The sequence below is a fragment of the Pseudomyrmex gracilis genome, unplaced genomic scaffold (assembly GCF_002006095.1).
Source record: "Pseudomyrmex gracilis isolate BER0280 unplaced genomic scaffold, ASM200609v1 scaffold_82, whole genome shotgun sequence".
Classification (NCBI taxonomy): Eukaryota; Metazoa; Arthropoda; class Insecta; order Hymenoptera; family Formicidae; genus Pseudomyrmex; species Pseudomyrmex gracilis.
In genome coordinates, this window is record NW_018020666.1 from 414,083 (window position 1) to 437,344 (window position 23,262).

Here is a 23,262-nt window from a genome sequence, read left to right on the forward strand (position 1 = left end):
AATATAATTATAAACATTTTAGAGTACGTACGTAAGCACTTGTTTCAAACTTGACTGCAACTATTTAAACGCGCGCCACGATCGGAGCGCTCTACTTTTAGTTCTCTGCATCACTGACTTCTGTCAGTTGTATTCCGTGAAATTACCCGCTGTCGCCATCTTCAATGATCATATCCGTTTTAACAGATACTTTGTTCCTTCGAGCATCGCCACCAGAAAGGAGAACTGGACTATCGTCCAATCTTTTCCTCCGAAATCACTCGGGGGTACATTCTTAAATTTGTTTAAAAAAATTATTTTATATAAATACATAAAATATACAGAGAGTGTAACTCTTTTCTGAATAGTAACAACTTTTTATTTTTAGCGGTCATTTGATTAATCCCGCGTTTTCGCCGTCATCTCGCGTCTCTCATGAAAACTAAGCCGCTATTCTGTTGTCCATTTCCACTGACGTCGCGATGACGGCGATTGGTGATGGTGGCTGCACTGACTTGCTGCGTGACGAACGAGACGATGAGCGACGACGCAGTTTGCCGTGTATACGCGTTGCGTTCGTTCGTGGATTATTCGCGTGGTTCTCGACGAGCAACGTGATCGGTGGTTCGTCGACGTGATGACGTCAGATCTCGAAGCGTAAGACCCGAGAACGCGTTTGAAGCCCGTGAGAGAGCAGGGCGTGAAAAATCGCTGCGCGTACCTTCGCCTCGTCGGATGGAGAAGTATGCGCGAGTAACGGCGCGCGCGTGTCCGCTTTGTCCACGGGGATGATCGTGCTGGGTGCTGTTTCGACGTGATCCTTGACCAAGTGAACCCAAGCGTGTGTGTATGTTACCATGTTCCGCTGCATTCCGATTTTTAAAGGGTGTAACAGGCAGGTGGAATCCCTTGACAAGCGTCACTGCTCCCTGTACTACGTGCCCGATGATATCGTGCGCTACGCCAGAAGCCTCGAGGAGCTTCTGCTGGACGCGAATCACATTCGTGATCTACCGAAGGTGAGCGATGATTAATATCGCTATTTCGCCTATTCGCGAAAAACTTCTTTTTTTTTCCCCACCGCATGGAATTTCCTTTAAACGCGAAGAACACGCGTGGCAAAGTCGCGCAGCAGAATTATCGAAAATAACATTTTTCTCTTTGTGTATATTACCGCGCCTCTTCCCGCTCCATTTTCTCTTGACCGAGCTCGCGAAAGCCGATAACGTACAAGTAAAACTATTGCCGCGTACACCTTCGTCCAATATATCGCGTTTCGTGTGCTCGTTTCAGAACTTCTTCCGACTTCAGAGGCTACGGAAACTCAGCCTGAGCGACAATGAGCTGCACCGTTTGCCGCCCGATATCCAGAATTTCGAGAATCTCGTGGAGTTGGACATCTCCAGAAATGGTGAGAATTGTTTATTATTATTATTTCTCTGTCGCGTGTTTTTCTCACGCTATAAAAAATTACATATATAGCTACGTACACGGGTTTTCCGATGCGTTTTATTTACACGCGAGATAACTTGGTGCTCGAACACCAACACGTATAAACACACAACGGGAAAGATCTGAGCAATTAACTGTAATTGATCTTATTATGTGTTTGTTATAATGATATTTCTGTGAGACGCGCGTGTGTGACAGCTTTGTGCCGCGCGCGAGGCGAAACGGCGTTACGGTAACACGCGTACAAAAGGACTATTTAGCATTGAAAAGGATCACCGGAGTCACCCCGCGCGATTATCATCCGGTCGGATATTCCGGGAGCGAAGAGAACGCAGCCATATAGAAGGATGTTTTCCTGGTAGAGTCCTGCTTCCTGAAAATTCGATGCGGCGAGCGTTGACGAGGCGCTTTCTAACGAGACGAGCGTATAACGGTGCATCTTCCTTCGTGTTTCCTCTCGACGCCTTCCCGTCGTCCACCATAAGCGCGTCACCGCATCGGCGAGCGGAGTCGAGCGTAGCCGAGCCGCGGCCACGTTGCCCCGCCTGTCACTGGCGCCTATCATAAATATTTCTGTCTGCGATATCGGTTTTTCTTTTTTCGTCCTACCTGTTGCAACAAGCCGCATCCGCCAAATTGAATCGAACCGTCAAACGACGCAACTTGGAAAGGATGCAAAACTTGGCGAGTCGATGGATCTACCCTTTTGGGTCGCGCCAGACAGAAATGTCAATTTGTGCGCATGTATTGTGTGTACAGTACAGGAGAAAGAAAGATTCTGAGTTAACATGATTGTAAACTCGAAGATGCAGAGTTAGTAATTATGCACACACACACACATATGTTTCTAAAGTTGAAAGTTTTTTTTTAAAGCAAATTAACGACATCGATAAAAACTTTATATTTCGTAATTAATGTATTTCTTGTTTATTTCCGCGTTAAAGTTGCTTGAGAAAAAACTTCTCGCTAAAGAAATCGCACGCGGAAATGTGTTTTGTCGACTTGATCTTTCTGCGTTATTTCCGCGTTCAAAGAGCGCGCAAGTAGATCGGTCCGATGAGGTTTCCGCCTGATCTGTTTGTCGCGTTGAACCACGAGACCGAAGTCTCGCGCACTTCTCATATTCGTGTAAATGTCAACCTTTTTCTGGATTAAATTCTCGGTGCACTCTGACGAAAGATTCTCATATTAGATTACTTCTGTGGTCGACCGAGAAAATATAACGGGGATTTATTGACAGCACGGTCGAGCGTGTTGCTGTATTGTTGTGTGCGCATTTTTATTCTCAAGTACGTCGAACAAACTCTGTCGAACAACAAAATTTCATTCTTTTCTTTATTTTTTTTTTCTTTTACATTGTCAAAATTATCTCTTTGACAAGTATTGCGCGTGCGAGAAAGAGAGAGAGAGAGAGAAATAAAATAGAATTTAATTTACAATTAAAAATTCATTTGACGTCGCCTAATTAAAAAGAGCCGATACCTTTGTCGTTAGGTTTTTATTGTCCAACCACATTTATCGCGGCCGTGTTTATCGGCGTCGCATTGAGAAAATAATCGATGAGGCCAAGAGACACGTGTAATTATTGTAACTACATCGGAGCACACACGTATCGTTTGCAAACACATTTGTTCTCCCCCTCTTTCGATAATAGTTCGATACGGCGTCGTTTCACGTCACGCGGAACATTGTCGGGTACATGTCGCCGAGACCCATTATTGCGTTTGGAATGTTACGTATTTTGATTCCGTTTACAATATCCGCGGCATTCGTTCACACTGACTCATCCGGGAGAATCGCTCGGTTGCAAAACAGCGCAGTTAAACACAGGCGCGATGTGACACGCAACAACAACAACAACAGAATTCCAAGTCCGCTCGAATGCGCAAAGACGAGCGCAAATTGCGCAATCGCAACAGGTTTCAGATCAAAGAGATTGATTGAAAGAGGAGAAATATATATTACGTATACAATCGCTTACATATACACGTACGCGCACACATATGTACGCACCATATTACGTGCGTACTCTCTGGAGTGCGCGTTTAATTTTGTTCGTCTCTCTTATTACACACCAGTTCGTTTGTATGTATTCAAAACTTTCTTATGAATTACATCATTTTCGTTCGTACCGGGACGAGATGTAATTTCATATTGAAAAGGACGAAGGATGTCGCGTTTCTCTCTAAAAGAGAATATCTCTCGGGAACGCTAATTTGATATTTAAAATATCCGCGCACAATCAGTTTAGTACAAAGGGAGAGAGTTGCAGTTTTTAATATTCAAACGGGTGCTCTTTTCTTTACAACAAAAAATCAGAGTTATTAAACTTCCTTTGGGATTACGACCGAACGCTCCAATTGTAAGCGGCGGACGTGTGACGATCGTTTCGCGACGATCGGCGAGTCGCGGCGGCATTTTATTACCGCCTTGTTATCCACCGGCTTTATTCGAACGCGAATCGCGAGCCAGCTTTTCCTTTCGCCGTCTCTTTAACGTCGATTCGCGACGTAAAAACGCGCAATAGAGCAACCTGTCGTCGTTGTCGTCGTCGTCCTCGTCGTCGTCCTCGTCGTCCTCGTCCTCGTCGTTGTCGTCTCTTCCTCTCCTCCTCCTTCCGTCTCTCTTCGAGGTAAATTACAAAGGCCGAGGGTGGACGTTTCATGCTATTTATAATGTTTATTGCGGTTGCATCAAAAGGGGCCGTCGACTAACCGCGGTGCCATGGCATCTGAAAATTGACGGCGCTTTCGTATGGAAAAAAGGGCATGTAACATACACCCCTCGCGGGTCCGATCCCTATAACCGGGTCGTCGCGCGTCTCTATTCAACCGTAGATTCTTTGTCTATGAAATCGACCTTTTCTCTCTCACTGAGCGGATTGATCGCGGAGAGTGTACGACTCGGCGAACTCTCCTCCAATTTCAATATCAAATCTCTCTTCTTTTTTTCTTTTGGTTTTTAGTTTTTTTTCATCAATTTTTTTTACGAAAAGAATGTCAACGTTGTTTTCTTAATGCAGATGAGTTTGTATTTTCATGTCTCTCTTCGTGCTCCACCTGGTTTGTTCCCATCTTATGTTCAATTAAAACACTGACAGTTTTACGCAAAGCTACGTTCCAGTTCGATGTTTCTACTCGTTTTTTTTTTCAACTTTTTTTTTTTTTGAAGAGAAGCTATTCCTCGCAAGAGCGATTAATACGTCTTCGCGTAATGAAAAAGAGAGTCGACGACGAATGAGAAAGGCTGTCGCAGCGCGTATTTTTTTCCTAGCGGAATCACGCTTTGCTGTAATTTCCTCTCGTCAGTGTCGCGGTTTTTTTGCTCTCGCTTATACGGGACAGAAGCATTCTACTTCGTGAAGCGAAACACACACGAGCAACGAGCCGAGTAGCCCCCTACCTTTTCAATAAGAGAGAGAAAATTTAATTGAAATTTTGAAAAAGCACACACGCGAAAAAAAAACAGTCGCTCCGGCATTTTTCACAAATATATTCCGTGGAGCTGTGTGTGTAAATATCCAGCTATGCAAAAATGTAATTTCGGATCGGTCGGTCTGTTTCCTTTCTTTGTGAATGTTTAAAATCGACAAACGCGTGCGATATTGTTTGCGTCGTATTTTTAGACGATCTTATTTCGGAATTGGTATCGAGAAAGAGAGAAAGAGAAAGAGAAAGAGAGAGGCTTAAATTATTGATGTATTTTGGTGAAACAATGCTTATCTTATTTCTTACAGATATCCCGGACATTCCCGAAAACATCAAGAATTTACAAGCGCTACAGGTGGCGGACTTCAGTAGTAATCCTATTCCAAGGTTATTCAATTATTTTTCTTATATTTTTAATATCGGTTTATACATAGTATACTTTGCATCATTCATGTTCGTGTTCTCGTCGGTCCGGATACAAATTCAAAATATTGTAAATTTCACGTTATTTCAGGCTCCCACCAGGATTCGTGCAGTTGAGAAATTTAACCATACTCGGACTGAACGATTTGTCTCTCACGATCTTGCCACCTGATTTCGGAAGGTAATATATCGAATTTGTGGGAAGAGGGGCCAATACGAGCAAACCTGTATCTTGATGAATATACTTATTCATTTGCTTTGGTTTTGCTTGGTGAATATATTATTCATTTGATGAATACTGTATTCAGATTGTCACTGAAGAAGATCCTAAAGTGGATCGTAACGTTTGAAAAATTGATTAATAAATATATTCACGAAGAACATTCAGATTTGCTCATATTGGCCCTTCTTCTCGCTTTGAAATTTTCACAAGTGGAATAGTAATACACCGAGGTGTATTTGTAAGAAACTAAAATCTATAGTGTTCAAGTGTATTGTGTTATTGTACATGCTGTATTTTTTTTTTTTTTTTTTTTTTTTTTTTTTTGTAGTTTGGAAGCGTTAAAATCACTGGAGTTAAGAGAAAATTTGCTCAAATCCTTGCCCGAATCGATCTCCAAACTTTACAACCTCGAACGATTGGATCTCGGTGACAATGAGATCGAGGAATTGGTAAGTTCCATTCGAGATGTTCATCACGAGATTAGTGAGAATGGGAACGAATGTTTTTACAAAAAATTTTTTTTTCCTCCAAAGCCTGCACATATAGGAAAATTACCAGTGCTACAGGAATTGTGGCTTGATCATAATCAGTTGCAACACTTGCCGCCTGAAATAGGCGAACTCAAAACTCTAGCGTGTTTGGACGTCTCGGAGAATCGTCTGGAGGACATTCCCGATGAAATTCGCGGTCTTGAGTCGTTAACGGATTTGCATTTGTCGCAGAACGTTCTTGAAAAGTTACCAGACGGAATTGGCGAACTGAAGAAGTTAACTATCCTCAAAGTAGATCAAAACAGAATTAACACTCTAAATCCGTGCATAGGAAGGTAAGTGCGCGATATTTTGTGTTGCGAATCAAATTATTAGGAAAACCTGATGAATAAGCCTTATGAGAAACAAAAATAAAAAAATAAAAACTCGCTTATTTTTTACGTGTTTCAGGTGTGAGAATTTGCAAGAGCTAATTCTTACAGAGAATTTTCTTTTAGACCTACCAGTGTCTATAGGCAATCTTCATAATTTAAATAATTTAAATGTTGATAGAAACGGCTTGAGATCTCTACCGGTAGAAATTGGTAAGACACACTATAAAAAAACCTGATTTTTTCTTTATTAAATTTAGTTTTAATCTATATAACATAAAGAAATTTATGTTAAAAGATATAAAAAAGATTGGTAATTTAAATAAATTTATTTGTTCTTTCACTTTTGTAGGAAATCTAAAAGAATTAGGTGTATTGTCTTTAAGAGACAATAAGTTGCAATATCTCCCGGGTGAAGTAGGACAATGTACTTCTCTTCACGTCCTAGATGTATCTGGGAACAGGTATGTATAACTTCTACGAATCATGTGATCATCAATTATTGGAACAAGAGATAACGTTTAAAAATCATTTGAGAAGACATTTTACACATTTATTTTAATTAATTAAAACATAATATTATAAACATTATTGTTATACAAATATCGTGAATATTATTGTTATACAGATTACAATTTTTACCATATTCCTTACTCAACTTGGACTTGAAAGCGGTATGGTTGAGCGAAAACCAGGCGCAACCGATGCTAACGTTTCAGACGGACATTGACGAAGAAACGGGGCAAGAAGTATTAACGTGTTTTCTCTTACCACAGCTAGTGTTTCGTCCTGACGGTTAGTAATTACAAGTGATTAGCTCTTTTTTATTGAAATTTTATCTGGAATTTTCTATGAAATTTGTCTAAATTGTTCAATATATACACGCAGCTTAATTATTCTAAAGTTTTTATAGTTTCAACTAGTTTCAAGTTTACAACTAGCGATCTCTTCTTCTTCTAGATTCAGTCAGACTGGATATGATGGTCGGTATGAGAAACGTTCAGGGTGAAATGCGCGAGCTGACAAGTAGCGATGATGAAGGTTGGCAAGAGAAAGAGGCATCGAGAACGCACTCGGTAAAGTTTACTGACGAGCCGCCACATGCCGATAAAGAGGTAGGTTTTATCTGATTCTTATATAAATCAGGTTTTCGTATTTTATCTTCTTTTTTTCACTCTTATTTCTTTTTTTTTTTGTTTTTGCGCAGACTCCATTTATACGTCAAAACACACCACATCCTAAGGAGTTAAAAGCTAAGGCACACAAACTGTTGAGCAAAGCGAGAAGCGAAAGTCGATCGGCATCGACAGAGGAACAGGTAAGTCTTGTGGTCAACTTGTTTTCTTCTATATTTTCAGCTCTCATTATAAGTTAGTAATTAAATTCTTAAAATAATTCTTTTGATAAGTTCTTAATGAAACCTGTTTTTGTGTTATTTTATGTAAGATAATATGATTGAAATTTTTCTCAGGATGTTTCTCAAACTTTCGGATTGGATAAAACCGAATCGGAAATGTCGGAAAAGCCCGAAGACATGCCACATGAACAAGACGAAATAGAGTGCAATACCGTGCAAAACGATCACAAGATTTCGGAACCTGGCGTCGAAACAGACGCCCAACTTAACAAAGAAACAGATAGTTCCGTTAAAGACGCTGCAGAATTTCAAACGGTAATTAACTTTTCGTCGTATTAATTAAATCTTAGTTTTTTTCCATAAAAATTTTTCATACTCGAGCATTTTCTTGTACTTCAAGTGTCTCATTTCACAGAATGCAATAGCTGATGAGTGTGTCCCGGAATCGAAAGAGGAAGACTCCGAAGACGAGGAAATGCATAAGCATGTCGAATTTGCGGAGGACACGACTAACGAAGACAAGCCCAATAAACTTCAACGTAGAGACACCCCACATCATTTGAAAAACAAACGTATTGACACGATTGATAAAGAGAAAGCTGCTAATCTTATTGCGCAGGTTGATATAATTACTTAATCATAAGAAGTTTAAATATTGATTTGAAACAATCTCTCTCTCTCTTTTTTCTCATAAAAATACTTTAAAAAGTTTTTCAATGTTTTTAATGTGTCGATATCATTTTATATGTTCATAGGTTATGAAGAAAGCTGAAGAGACTCCACAACCACAAGAACCTGCAGAAACGTTCGAGATGCAGAGTCAAGGTAAGTTTAAGAAAAGAATCGTAAGCTTAAAATTAAAGTATAAAACCTAAGTATATTAATTAAAATTTGGCGCTAAAAATTTTAATTATGTACATGTTATATACACACATGTATAGAATAGAAACTGAAACTTTTTGACACAGCCAAAGTGTAAAAGTAGATTGACTCAACAGAAAAATCATGTACAATTTTGTAAAATTTTCAATAGTTTAAGTCTCAGTGTCAAGTCTAATTTGATAGTGGCGATATCGCCGTAACGAAAACTGATAGCACGAGATCTTTCGTGTTGTTTATACTTTACACTTAGATTAAGATACGTACGTATATTTCTACGTTCAGAGTGTTAAAAAGTTTCAGACATTCTATTCATTTATCTACAAAATGAGTTTAAATGATAAAGACCGTTTTATTAAACAGCAGTGAGGAAGAATTCGTAAGACTCTTTATGTAGTTTCATATCGCGGTTTACATTTATCGTGTAGTAGGGAAACCTCTGATAAGATAAATCTCTTACTCCATCTCCGTGAATCTTATCATTAATCCATTTATCAATGAGTATTTCGATGGCGCGAGTCACGGAAAGTGACTAATTGCGAGACATTTTATTGAACGCGTGTGGTGTGCATATATAAACAAAATAGGAAATTATATTTGACACAGTCACAAATTATTTTTAGTATAATGCCTAAAAGATACAAATGTTACATTAGAAAAAAGAGCGTCAAACAAGGTTAAACCAGACATTTATTCATCAGAGAATAGCGCGATTTTATTTATTAAGCTAACCGAAAGTTTTCTGAATAAAAAGATTTGTATATTATTTCAGATGTGGAACCGACATTAGAGGTGCGAGAAGAGCAATATGAAATTCACATAGAAAGAACGACCGGCGGACTAGGTCTGTCGATAGCTGGTGGCATCGGGTCAACGCCTTTCAAAGGCGACGACGAAGGCATCTTTATTTCAAGAGTTACTGAAGGTAGGTAAAAATAGCTTCATTAGTGAGGAAAGATAAATATTTTTATCGAAAACAGTAATGTGTCAAGTTAGCGTATTTCTTCGTGTATTTTTAGGTGGTCCTGCTGACTTGGCTGGGCTGAGGGTAGGCGACAAAGTAATATCTGTAAATGGAGTATCAGTAGTAAATGTAGATCATTACGATGCCGTAGAAGTGTTGAAAGCTTGTGGACGTGTTCTTGTGTTAGTCATCATAAGAGAAGTCACAAGGATAGTTCCACCGTATGAACATGTATGTACAACAGCCGTTTCTTTTTATTTAGAGAGAAATATTAAATTGCACTTTTTTAATTTGATTAAGATAAACAAAAAAAAATCTTTGGTGGTTATTGTGTTCAGGTCTTGAGAAAAGATTCCGTGTGCTCCAGCTTAAGCACAAGTAGAGCACCGAGCGCGACATCTTATGTTTCATCCACAGCATTGTCGCATACTTTAGAGAATGGCGACACAACTCACGAAACGACAAAGGTAACGTCTCCACTTTATATATTTTGACAAATGATAAATTTACAAATGAAAATAAAGAGTTAAATTTGATATAATTGCAGACGAAAAAGATTCCCGAACCTATAGCTTCAGTAAAAACGACTAGTAGTGAACCTATGGTACCCGTTCTCTTTCACACGACGTTAATACGAGATCAAAATGGACTTGGGTTTAGCATTGCTGGCGGAGAAGGTTCGCAATCGTTTAAAGATAACAGTGATGTGAGTTTTTTTGTAAAACTGAATATTTTTCAAATTTGTTTGTTAAAGTTAGCGAATATTAATTATTATATGTTATCTCTACAGGCAATATATATTTCGAGAATCACGGATGGCGGAGTCGCCCAAAAGGACGGCAAATTATTGGTTGGAGACAAAGTAATGTCTGTAAGTATATATATTTTTATCAGATTTGAAACGAATTTTTATTGGATGAATACTAGCTAAGATGTTTTTGCGTTATTTTTGTAACTTGCAGATTAACGGAGTAGATATGAGAGGAGCAAAACACGAACAAGCGGTGGCTTTGCTCACTGGCTTGGAAAGATTCGTACGATTAGTGGTCGAACGGGAAATACCGCTTTCTCAAGTTAACAGCGTCGCAACTCCCTCCGAAAAATCGCCGCGCGTTATAGGCACGCCGAAACCTTACACAGGTCTGTACAATGCCAACAGCTACATAGCGAACAAGCCCACATACGCTGGCTATCGTCGCTCTATGGATGTTGACAAAGCGCTCTCGCCGAGTCCCACTTCGAAAACGCCGCCGCCGTTACCGGCGTTGCCCCCGAAAACCGATGTTGTCAACGGAACCGCTAAGATGAACGGCGTGACCGATCCAGGAAACACTCTGAAAAGCGTTTCACCGGTGTCTCCCAGTCCGACGGCTAATCAAGCTTATCCGCAACCAGCTCCCAGGCATAGTGTCACCCAAACGACGAGTGCACCCACGAATAATACTGCCCCCACCGCAGCCACTACTCCTCAAGGAGAGCCTCGACCGGCGTCTCCACAGGAGGATATACAGGTACCGAAGCCAATCACCAACGAGGAATTTCAAGCTATGATCCCCGCTCATTTCCTTCGACCTCCAACATCCTCGCCTTCGCCAGACTCCCATCAGGGCCCCATTGTGACAGTGACGATAAAGCAGCCCGATACATTACCCAGCGATGTTAACTTTCCTCCGGCTCCCACCACACTTGGTAAAGTTACTGAAACCATCACAAAGAGCACACTCACCGAGACCGTCGTAACTAGAGTGACTGACAACAATTTGGTGCAACCGCTTATCATCGAGGTATGTGCTCGCTACTTAGACAAGCATCAAATTACATTGCACATGTAGTTAAATAAAACCGTCAGCGCAGTTTTTACTCCTCTGTAGAAGCTTTATTCGTATCCTACTACTTCCTTCTTTATCCGTTTTCGTCTTTCTCTATGTCTTTTCGAACTCTTATTCCGATCAGTCGACACCAAAAAAATGAAATAAATATTTATGTAAATTTACATTTGAAGTATACAACTAATTTAGCGCATCGTTATTTAGGACGTTGTTCTTGTAAAAGAAGGTTCTCTGGGGTTCAGTATTATAGGAGGAACTGATCATTCCTGCACACCATTCGGAGCGAAAGAACCTGGAATTTTTATATCTCACGTAAGTCTCTCTCGTTTTGATTCAATATTATTTTTTATCTTCTTTTATGTCTTTACTTATTTGTTTCTATTGAAATGTTTTCAGGTTGTTCCCGGTGGCATAGCGGCCAAATCCGGGAAACTGAGAATGGGTGATAGGATATTGAAAGTAAATGGTACGGATGTGACCAAAGCAACGCATCAGGAAGCGGTGATGGAACTTCTGAGACCAGGGGAGCAGATTGTGCTCACCATCCAACACGACCCACTTCCAGAAAGTTATCAGGTAAATAACGCGTAATTTGTGATTGCTCTCAATTGCTTTTAATCTTTAGATTAGCAACATTTAGATTAGCGATGCTTATAGAGCAACAAGTCCACAAAGTAAATATAACTTCATAGAGTTATATATAGTGCAAAATTTTACACATATATGCACTGGCTCTGTCACTTATAACACCGATAAATACGCACATTTGAGAGATTGTGTCTTGAAAAAAAAAAAAGATACGACTACAGTTACGCTTAGAAACTATAGGCACTCTATTCACTAAATAAATTGCTCTTCGAAAACATTTCTGTTTTTGTTTTGTTAACGTCTCCAAGGGAGTGCTTGTTAGAGAGTGCAAGCAGCGGATCTCGGTGCTTTAGCGTGTGACTATTTCTTTTTATCTAATGCATCGTTTTTTCTTTATAATTTGCCCCCACAAGCTGGTCGAAATAGAGTACATCCCTGTGACAGTAAGTACTCGATGCATTTTGACCCGAAACTTCACGTTCTTCACCGTACGCTTTATCTCACCATGGCTCCAAACTTCACTATTTACATCTATTATGAATGACTTGCTTCTTGCTTATGCTGAGTTTTGTTTTACGGAAACTTATCTTACGTTCAAGCGCTTTTTATGCTTTGCGTCTCACGCCATTTATACTTAATATTATTAAGTGAATAAAACCGAGATGGTTTTAACTGTATATAAAACTTTGGTTCTATGTAAAACTTTGTTCTTGTATTTTTTCTGATGTCCAATATTTGAGTCATTGTTCCTTGCAAGTTTCCAATTATTAAATCTATTTGAATCTGAATACAATAAATATAAATATCACTTGATGGTGATTATAGTTAAACAATTTATTATACATGTATAATTTGAAGTAAAATATTTGTTCTCTCCCAGTTCAGTTAAAATATAACAGTAATGTACAGTTGTGTAATATTCATTTTTGTAACTTTATGTAATACTTCTTTGACAAAAGAAGAATTATTTTTATTAACGGAATTAACGTAACCTGTTTTAGGAATTAGTGATAACAAAGGAAGCAGGCGAGAAGCTTGGCATGCACATCAAAGGAGGTCGAAAAGGACAGAAAGGCAATCCTTTCGATCATACCGATGAAGGCGTTTTTATATCAAAAATTAATTCGGGTGGTGCGGCCAAGAGAGACGGACGATTAAAGGCAAGTGTATTATTTTTGGGACTTGCGTCCATTTTTTTCTATTTTATTCTTTTTCTATTTTTCTATTTTAATATTAATTTGTACTTGAACGCGTTTTTATATTTTACAACAGGTTGGAATGAGGTTACTCGAAGTTAACGGAACGTCATTGCTCGGTGCTACTCATCAAGAAGCCGTCAATATTCTCCGGTGCTCAGGAAATACGATTACACTGATCGTGTGCAAAGGTTACGACAAAAGCGAGATCGACCCGATAATAATGTTGTCCGACAGTAAAGATTCCAAGGGTGCTAGAGCGCCGCACGAATCCAAGGATCCGGCTGCTGACGGTATTAAATCCTTGTCGCAAAGTGTTTCCAGTTTAGATCGTGACGACGAGGAAGCCGCGATACTCAGACAAGAACAAGAAATGAAAGCTGAGCTTGTTGCGTGGGAAGAAGAGGAGCGAGAACGCGCGCTTATAGAAAACAGGGAGAAATCCACACCCGAAAAAGTAAGATTTGTTTATACACGATAAAGTTATATGTTTCTTTCTAGTTTTTGGGGTTTTGCGATCTTATTAAAAAAAATTTTTATTAGAAAAACTGTAGATGAAGTCAAAGTTTCTTTTTTGTCAAGTTTCATTCGGACAAATATACGTTTTTGTAAAACAAATGTAATTTTTAATTAGTTTGTTATTTTTTATAAATTCTACGTGTAACAATTCATTTCATTTGTGCGTTTCTCGATTTCGACACAGGTATTAGATGTTGTACGAGCAGCGGAATCCTTAGTGAGCAAATCGAGTAGTCCTGTAGATATGGTTGTACCACCAAAGTCACCCGGGGGTACCAAGGATCTCAAAACTACCACGATTGTTATGAGTAAACACACGCTAGCACCTCAAAATCCTAATAATGTGAGTACACATTGAGTATCACATTGATAACTTCGATTGTGATAACTTATATTTTCTACATATAGTTTATATTGCCAAACATCTCTAATAAATTGCTCGAACTTGTACATTGTAATCTTGTACACGTAGCATATCTTGAAATTAGAATTGTTTCTTTTGATTTATAGATTAGAAAATAACATTTCCTTAAAAAAGTTTTAACATCACTTCTCTTAGTAACTTATCTTTTTCAAGTAACATTTTGATTTGTTTTTTTTAACTTGGAATGATATTTTAATTTAACCCTTTCGCTTTGGCAAAATCTAATGCAGAGTGCACGTGAAAAACGGCGAAACTTTTTGTTGGCGCGCAAAAACTTGTATAAAAAATATAAGTGTCGAAACACACACATTGAATTACATTTGCATTTAATATAAAAATATATAAGTACTGAACGCATATATGCGCTTATAGCATATTTTTTCGAAGTGCATATATGCGCCTACAGCAGTGAAAGGATTAACAAACAAAACCTACGTCATATTCGTTATTGCGTTATTTACGAATATTGTATTATAACGAGTGTTGCATGCGATAATTTGAATAATAGTCTTTTACCCAGCCATTGATACAATAATGTATGCACTTTTATCTTACCACCGAGGATGTTGCCTTTGCTCGCTTCGCATGGTTTTCAAATTGAAAGTATTAAACATTTTGCATGTCTCTTTTTTCATTCGAAACGATGTTGTTACTGATCCACAGAGAAAGATGTGCATTCGTTCTTCTTTAGGTTTTAAAACCCCCCTTTCAAAACGACACGATCAATATATATATATACATATATACATATATATATATGTACAAAAAGACTGTGAAACATTCCTTCCGTTAGGCGTCAGTTAAGTTATTCGTTCCGAACTCTAGACAAGAGTTCCAATAGTAGACATCTATCAGCTGATGTAAATACGATCTCTGTATACGCGATATTATTAGGTAAATGGCGCATGAAATGTTGTCGATGTCTTTTTAGCGTCGCATGCTCATCTGAGCGCCAAAAAGAGAGATATTTCCCATGTTTACAGACAGTGGAAGATGATAGTGCTACTTTGGCTGCCCACTAACAGGAGTGAGTCGTTCGTCTTTCTACTCATTTTTCCCCGTGTCTGCGTCCATTGCCTCTGATACTACAGGATACCTTACCGTGACAAAAGATTCTCTAAGATTCTCACATGGCATTGACTCGCGTATCATAATTTATTGCGTTTTCGTGCGTCCGCAAATGTCACGTATGCACATACGTATATAGCAAAGCTATTGTTACACTATTCGTTGCTGATACTGCCATTACTGATATTAAGTATTATTGGAAGAATATGCGAATAACTGGATTAAGTCTGTAATTTAATTTTTTGCTTCGATGAACAAGAAATAAGGTGAAATTTTCACATGATGACATATAAGTGTGATATCTGATACTCTCGAGACTAAAAGTGTGTCATATACACATACATAATGTATATACATCGAGTTATACATAGATCATGTATATAACTCGCATATGTTTATAAATGTTGAATAACAGAGGAGTATATTTCTGTGATAGATAGACAGAAGTTGTGTGTAGCAAAGCATTTCTTCGGTGTACTTGAAAGAACTTTTTAATTAAGATTTTCACACTGATTCTCAACTATTGTTTGCAATGATGACTTCGGTAACGTGCAACACACGCACATGTATAAGACGAGAGTGTTACAGAAAAGAAGAGAACCAAAACTCTCGATTAATCATTACGTGATTTTTTCTTAACTAATGAATAATCGCTGAAAACAAAAACAATTTGTGATACGTAATTAGAGGTTTTCGCAATTAGCATAAAAGCTTCTAGAAACCTTTGTCGTTTCTTTTTTCAGTAGATCTTTGACATATTGCCGTCTGATGTGCTGATTGTAGACGTCGATTCATATCTCCGATCGGCAATATATATTAATTAACGAGATATTGCAATACGATTTTTAATTATGTGAACTACAGGGACACACTCTACATATCTACTGTTTATGTTTTCTAATAGAATACTGAAAGTATATGTTATCATTTTTGTTGATAACGATTGTCAGCGGTTTTTATATAAAAGAGACGTTATAAGATCTAACTGAACTGCAAGTATCACTCTGTGTTTCACATTTGACTAAATAATTTAAAAAAAAAAAAAAAAAAACTATTTTCTACGTAGGAAAGAGCCAAAGAAAAAAGAGAGAAAAGAATAGAGAGAGAAATTCTTTACTAATAATGACGTGTTTATAAGAAATAATATTTTGACTATTTTACTGATCACATGCAAAATATTCTTCACTACATTTATATAAAAATGCCGATAATTGTTTTATACCTCGCTGGTAAAACATGAATATATAAAAAAAAAAAAAATTGAATTGATCTTAGCAATGCATTGTATTATACCGCGTTATATAGAAGAGAATATGATAGAGATATAATAAAAAAAATAAATATTATATATGAATAATTATATATATACATATATATATATATATAAATAATGCCATATTTCCTAGTTGAACTATCATCTATGTAAATATATATATCATCATATTAGTTTGAAAAACATATATGAGCATTACATTTTACATTATTCATTCAGTATGGCGCAAGTTTTTAATTTTTAATAAGCATTTCTGCAACAGACTTTGTCCTCAACCATTTCTCTTCATCATACTTAACCCGAAATTTTGCCGAAGGGCGAAATTGTAATTAAGAACGTAATCTGTAATGTTCTAACCAAGATTGTTCAGTGTGAGACAGGAAAAGTTGGAAAAGCAATTAAAGTTTATGTAATCAATACTTATCGTTGATACATGTAAAAAAAAAAGATACAATCTTTTGGAGAGAGATATATATTTAATGCAAACGCACGATTGATTCCATCTTAGGAAGCACTGTTATCAATCTGCTTTTGTTGCAAACCAACCAAGAAATAAAAAATCTTAATTTGTTGAAAATAACATCGTTGTATCGGACATATTTTTAAATATTGGCCTTTGCCTAAGTTAGATCTACTAACGATCTTAAAGCACTTGATACGTTTTAATACTGCAATTGAATCATATCATTATTGAAAATCAATGTATCTACATATTTTCTATAAGCAGTATAATGTTCACACATAATTCTAATGGACCAGATGTTTATATATATACATGTATATGTATATATGTAATATATAACATATATATTACATATATATATGTATATATTACTACACTATTAAATAAGCTGATATTTATTTAAGAAAGAAGAGAAAAATCTTAATGAAAGGTGTGTTAATGTTAAAGTTCCAGTTGATCGGCATAGGGGTAAAAATGTGGATGTTTTTAAGATACTCCGCCTCATGCATAGAAGTTTTCTGAAAGTCGTTACAGTTGTCCCTGTTGTAAAATATATATTTAAAATGGAGATACTTTTTCATAATCAGACTTAGATAGGAAGAAAAAATATAATTGAAGGATATTATTTTACTGAGTAATATAGTTTTTACAGCTGATTTTTATCGTGTTGTTTCATATGAGATCTTACAGTAGAGGAGACTGTTCACACATTATGAAACAATTTTTGTGACGTTTTAATTCGATAAACGCAAATAAATAAATTGAGATCTTGTTAACGAACGAGAGATAACTTATATAAATTAACTTACTTATATAAATATTTTTATTAGCTTTTTGAATTGTGTGTGATTGAAGATTGTTTCAAAATAAATACTCGCGTACCTGCTTGTTTTATTTACAAAACAAAAAAACATTTATAGGTTTACACCTCTTTCTAACTTCTACAAAAATAATACAAATATACAGCAATAAAAAAAATAAATAAAATATATACTTCTTATATTTAATGTAATGTGTTTGTGAATGTGTGTTACGTTACGAATGAAATATATTCAAGAATTTGCTATTCCTGTGAGAAATAAAAACTAGAGTATTCATTAATTTATATATTTTACAAACTGCATAATATAAAACTGCAAAACAGGGAAGGAAAAAGAAGGTAAAGTAGAACAATAAAGTAGAACTTGCTGACAAAGTGTTCCAAGGTACTCGAGATATATATATATACACGTGTGTGTGTATATATATACATATATACAATACGTACGACAGTCTCCACTACATCGATACACGTATGATGCGTATAGGGTACAAATATAGAAATACCTTTATAAAATGAGAGAGAATGTATCGGTTATACGTTTATAAATTAAATTATGCGAATGTTGTGCATGATTTATTGCAATAATAGTACAATTGAGAGATATACTATTGAATGTACATATACGATCACGAAGAAGAAAATGGACGCGCGCAATCGGACAAATAAGTTTGAGAAATTCTTATTTGAATTCTACATAGATTTTGTATGACGTGTAGCATTCAAAATAAATCTGTTTTAAATTATAGTTATATAAATTTTACGAAGACACCGATATTTTTAACGATCCAAATTAGAGATCTTAATGTTTGATTTTTGTTTTTTTACACTACACACAGTTTGTTTTTCTCACAGAAGTTTTTATATAGATTAATGTAATGAAGTAAAAAAAAAAACATATACTTCGTATTGTTTCTCTCCTATTTTGTTACAAATTTACATTAGTTGAGTTTGTATGCTGTTGGTCGCTTCGCATGTAATTAATTCCTTTATTATGATGAATCACTCCGATTTATTTCACTCGATCTTATCTTCTATTCCTGTATATGTACTGACTACTAAAGAACTAATACGATTTTCCATGTTATTTATCCAGTCAAGAACGAATGAGACAACTGGAACTTCAAAGGATCTTTCTTCGTCCAAGTCATCTGCGATTCCCGATCTTTCTAAGACTACGAATTTCGATCGTTCCACCTCTATGCACACCTTACCTTCCCCGACGAAGAAAAAATCTTTGCCAAAACGTAGCATCACGTTTGCCGATCTACCGCCGTCTTTAAAAAAGAGTGCGGACTGCATCGCTTATCTGTCTCGTGACAAACTATCCGCGACACCCGCAACCGAACAACCAATTCGGTCGTCCCAAGAAACACTCGACTCCCATCCGCGAGTAACATCCTCTCAAATGCACGCACGTTTCCAACTTCCTCCAACTCCTCTAACCAATCCTGAACGCTGGGAAAATCTTGACACTTCAACTCCTCTTAGAAAGCAACAGATAGCACGCTCTGTTGGTGGAAATGTTGGTGAGGTGGGTTTTAGAAGCATATGTAACTACGTACACACTAACATATAATACGTATTATTATACTTGCACTTTGGACGTTCTGTTAAAAATGAAATTCTTTTTTTTTCTCTTTCTCTCTTTTCGTTCTTTCATGAACATTGCGAATGATGATTATTTGTGTAAATGTTATTTAATACAGCAATCTCCCACTTCATCTCCAACACCACCATTGACGAAAATGTCAGTTAGCGACAAAAAGAAGCTATTTGAAAGTGCCATGGAAGAACATTTAAAACCCTCTCCCAAATCAGGTAAGACAACATAATTTTTATCTTATACAATTGTGATACAAAATATGTAGATAAATCAATATTCGATTTTTCGATGATTGTGTTACAGATAAGATATTTAGCTTTTTGAGTCAGGATGAGGTGGAAAAAATGAGACAAGAAGAAGGTAAACAATTATTTACATATGTTACATAGTTTTGCAAGTTTTATATATTTGTTTTGATATATTGGAGTTGAAAAAATCTGTATATATATTTTATAGAGAAAAAGATTGCAACTTTGACGCGAGACGAGCTCAAATCGTGGGCGCAACTTGATGAAAATGAAGGTCTTGAAGATTTAGACACAATGGAAGATCAGGATAATGGACGACCTAAGTAAGTCTCTAATACAAAATAAATTTATATATATATATATATATATATATATATATATATATATTATGTTGCTGTATATTTACTATATCCATTACATTGTGATTGTGTATATTTTTGTATTGACCTGAGTTGCAATATTTTCTTTTAGTAGTCGATTAAGTTCACGAACTTCAATTCCTCTAATCCCGAATCTCCCCACTAGTGTGAGAACAGCGAAAGCAGAACGTCGTTTGAAAGAACGATTGAAACAAGAGGTAATTATTTTAACAATTATGTTGATTTACATTATTTCAATATCCTAAATAAAAAGAAATAAACATCTAATATTTAAAGTGAGATAATAGCGATCTATTTATTACTGTACAGGGTCTTATTTCGGACGAAGACGACGAACATCTTCTAAGTCCTGCTGAACAGCGAGTACTTAGAGCAGAGAAACGAGCCGCTTGGAGACAAGCGCGTCTCAAGTCTCTCGAACAAGTAAAGCTACAATTTCTTACAACCGTAATAGTGTTACTTTCCTTTATAGCACGTCTTGAGTGTTTGTTTTTTGTGTTTAGGATGCGCTTCAGGCACAGATGGTAATTAAAAAGATGAGCGAAATAATGGACACCAATAAAAATGAAGACGCCCGCGACGCGACTGATCTTTGCAAAAACGAAGATGCATGTGATGCGACCGAACAGCGTTCTCCCGACCCAGAAAAACCAGTCGAAGTAAGCATTTGCGAAATGGCATTTCACTTAGAGATAACTCAATTTTTACAATTATTTAACATACGTAACAAAGACTTTTTATTTTTTTTCCGAAAGATATAATTGACCTGTGCAAGCTTGATTGATTTTTCGAATTTGTGTGTTTTAACCCTGATCGTTTACTAATCGCTGTCTTGCTCGCCTGAACTAACACACCATTCATTAAGTAAAAAAAAAAAAAAGAAAAAGAAGAGGAAGAGATTCATGTTACTACAACCGTTCCCCGTTTTGTCTCTTTTGCTATCTTAGTTTGCTACATTACGGCCGTCTAGCGCTGATTTCCCTAAGCTCGCTGTGCGCAGTAAAGTGGGTCCCCCTAAAGAGATACGCGAATCCGAGAAAGTAGTGGATGAGAAGGTCACTCGGCGTACCGAGGAATATCTAGATGAGGTAACGGGCGAACGTCGTGTACGAACAGTCGAATACGTCGAGAAGCTCATTGAGCGTCAGGTATTACATTAATAAAAGCTAAGACTTGCACCAGCGTTCAAGTATATCATACACACCTGTCGTATTCGATGAGGGGGAGGAAACAGCACAGTTGCGAATCATTATTGTTGCAACGATTGTCTATGGACTGCACCGCATTCACCCGAGAACGTTCTGTTTTTTGTATTTTTTTTATTGTTTTTATTTTTTAGTAATATACACAGATGAGTCATTTTTACGCCAGATCATCATAAACATATCAGAAAATTCGTGAACTTGTATTTGTATTATTCGTGAAACTTTGATAATCCCTTGTGTCGAGTTTTAATAACTAGTAAATTCAAAAGAGATTAATCGACATTAATGAACTTAATATGCTAAACATTAACATACTAAAAAAAAGGGAGTAAAGTATGCCACGCCTATTCAACTTAATTTAATTTTACTTACACATTACATAGGAGAAAATGTTATATTGTTTTTTGCTCTTTCTTATAATTCGCATAACATCTGTGTATTGTTCGTTCAATCGTTATATTATGTTTATTGTGTTTCAAGACTCCTCCATCGCTTCCATCAATGGTACCTTACGCACCATCTTGAACTATGAATGTCACTTCTACTGATCCTACTAACAACTATTTTCCTGAACTATCGGTAATTTGGTTTTATATCTTATTTATATGTACATTTTTAAGCTTGTTTATCAGAGCTATCTGCACGTAACATATGCATGATTAATTGTTTTTTTTTTTTTTTCGTGTTGTCTTACACACTATACAAATACGCTTATTTATACATGCAGAAATAAACTGCAGTTTTAAAAAATTAAAAATATCTAATATGCTTACGTTCCGCGAAGGATATTGCGAAATTTTCAAAAATTATTGCTATACTGCAAGCTGTGTGAAAAGCACTTTTAAACTGCGTCGCCAATCAATTTGTAACGCCAGAACGCAATGCGCAAAATTGGTCACAATTGATACATTACGAAATTTATACATTTCCGTGATTAGGTGGAAACTCTGCGAGAGAAAATTATATCCTTGGAATTGAGCAACGCCGAGGACGATGTAGAAAGTATAACCGGTACCGGAGCGAGCGACGGCGAGAGCGAAAGCGAAGACACCGCGGGACAAAATACAACGACTGTTGTGGAAGAGAAAACGGATTCTCAAGATGTGACTGACGCGACTGATGTTACCCCCGCTAAAACAGCTAAAACGGACGTCACACCCACGAAAAAGAAAAAACGCAAGCGGTCGAAGAAAGGTCGTCACTGATGAAAAATTGTGCTTTTTAACAAGAGTAGGTATGAAACATTTAATGTGTGTTAAATGTAATTCGAATCGGCAGAGAGAGATTTTATTATATTGCGATATTTTATTATTATACAAATTTGTTGTGTATGTCACCGCGTTCTATATGTAAATCGGTACCATTTATACACTGCATATACATACATATATATATATATATATAAAGAGCATATATATATATATATAGATTAAATCATTACATACGTGTAATACACGTGCACATTCAAGAATATGAAATTGCTTTTGACTTTAATTTCTGATGCAACGGTGCGTAAAACAAACGGACCTGTGTTCTTTTTTTTTTTTTATTCTCCTTCACAAATAATGTAACAAAAACAAATATCTAATCCTGTAGTTATATATATTATATTAAGTAAACAAAAAAAAATATTAGATATTTACGAAAACTTTCAATGAGTATAATACGTCCATCTAAACAGACTTGTAACATCGTTTGTTACATTCTGTGTGCGTACGATGTGTGTATATAACACAGTTTTACGATACGTATACATACATTGTACAAATTGCAGTGTTCTATTTTAATAATTGCAGCGCGAGATCTGATGTATATGACATACACGCCAGATTATTTGGTATTTTACATCTTTCAATGTTGAATGCCGCGCTACTGCAGTTTCATAAACGTATACATTCTTATTAATACATATATATTATATATATATATATATTTATATATATATTTTACATACATATCTCGTGTTTAATAATATAACGGAAATCTGACTAAGTTAAAACTTTACGAGTTTAAGATAATGAAATTTTAGCAAAAAAAAAAAAAAAAAAAAAAAATCCCGTAAGATTAAAGATACAA

The 23,262-nt window shown here is 36.4% G+C and overlaps 1 protein-coding gene across 9 annotated transcripts; it reads left to right on the top strand.

Annotated features, from left to right (window-relative positions):
- Positions 1-497: 497 nt before the first annotated feature.
- On the top strand, positions 498-23,245 carry LOC109855149 (protein lap4). Of its 9 annotated transcripts, none has more exons than XR_002250266.1 (35): positions 499-998; positions 1,273-1,390; positions 5,168-5,246; positions 5,374-5,463; positions 5,834-5,954; positions 6,039-6,331; positions 6,447-6,580; positions 6,720-6,831; positions 6,996-7,162; positions 7,328-7,482; positions 7,575-7,685; positions 7,839-8,039; positions 8,140-8,343; positions 8,480-8,549; positions 9,376-9,528; positions 9,623-9,798; positions 9,906-10,034; positions 10,115-10,273; positions 10,358-10,438; positions 10,530-11,351; positions 11,601-11,708; positions 11,793-11,972; positions 12,986-13,144; positions 13,257-13,637; positions 13,884-14,042; positions 18,844-19,281; positions 19,457-19,568; positions 19,657-19,713; positions 19,810-19,924; positions 20,073-20,178; positions 20,291-20,404; positions 20,485-20,640; positions 20,929-21,129; positions 21,667-21,765; positions 22,125-22,216. XR_002250266.1 is itself a non-coding variant. In XM_020429030.1 (34 exons), exons 1-34 carry the CDS (start codon positions 837-839, stop codon positions 22,389-22,391), a joined length of 6,087 nt encoding a protein of 2,028 aa, XP_020284619.1. In that variant the 5' UTR covers positions 498-836; the 3' UTR covers positions 22,392-23,245. The 9 variants fall into 9 exon arrangements, 6 of the variants coding, with proteins under 6 accessions (XP_020284619.1, XP_020284622.1, XP_020284618.1 ...); XR_002250267.1 differs by having other exon boundaries at positions 20,929-21,069; XM_020429030.1 differs by lacking the exon at positions 21,667-21,765 and having other exon boundaries at positions 498-998; positions 20,076-20,178; positions 22,125-23,245.
- The last annotated feature ends 17 nt before the right edge of the window (positions 23,246-23,262 follow it).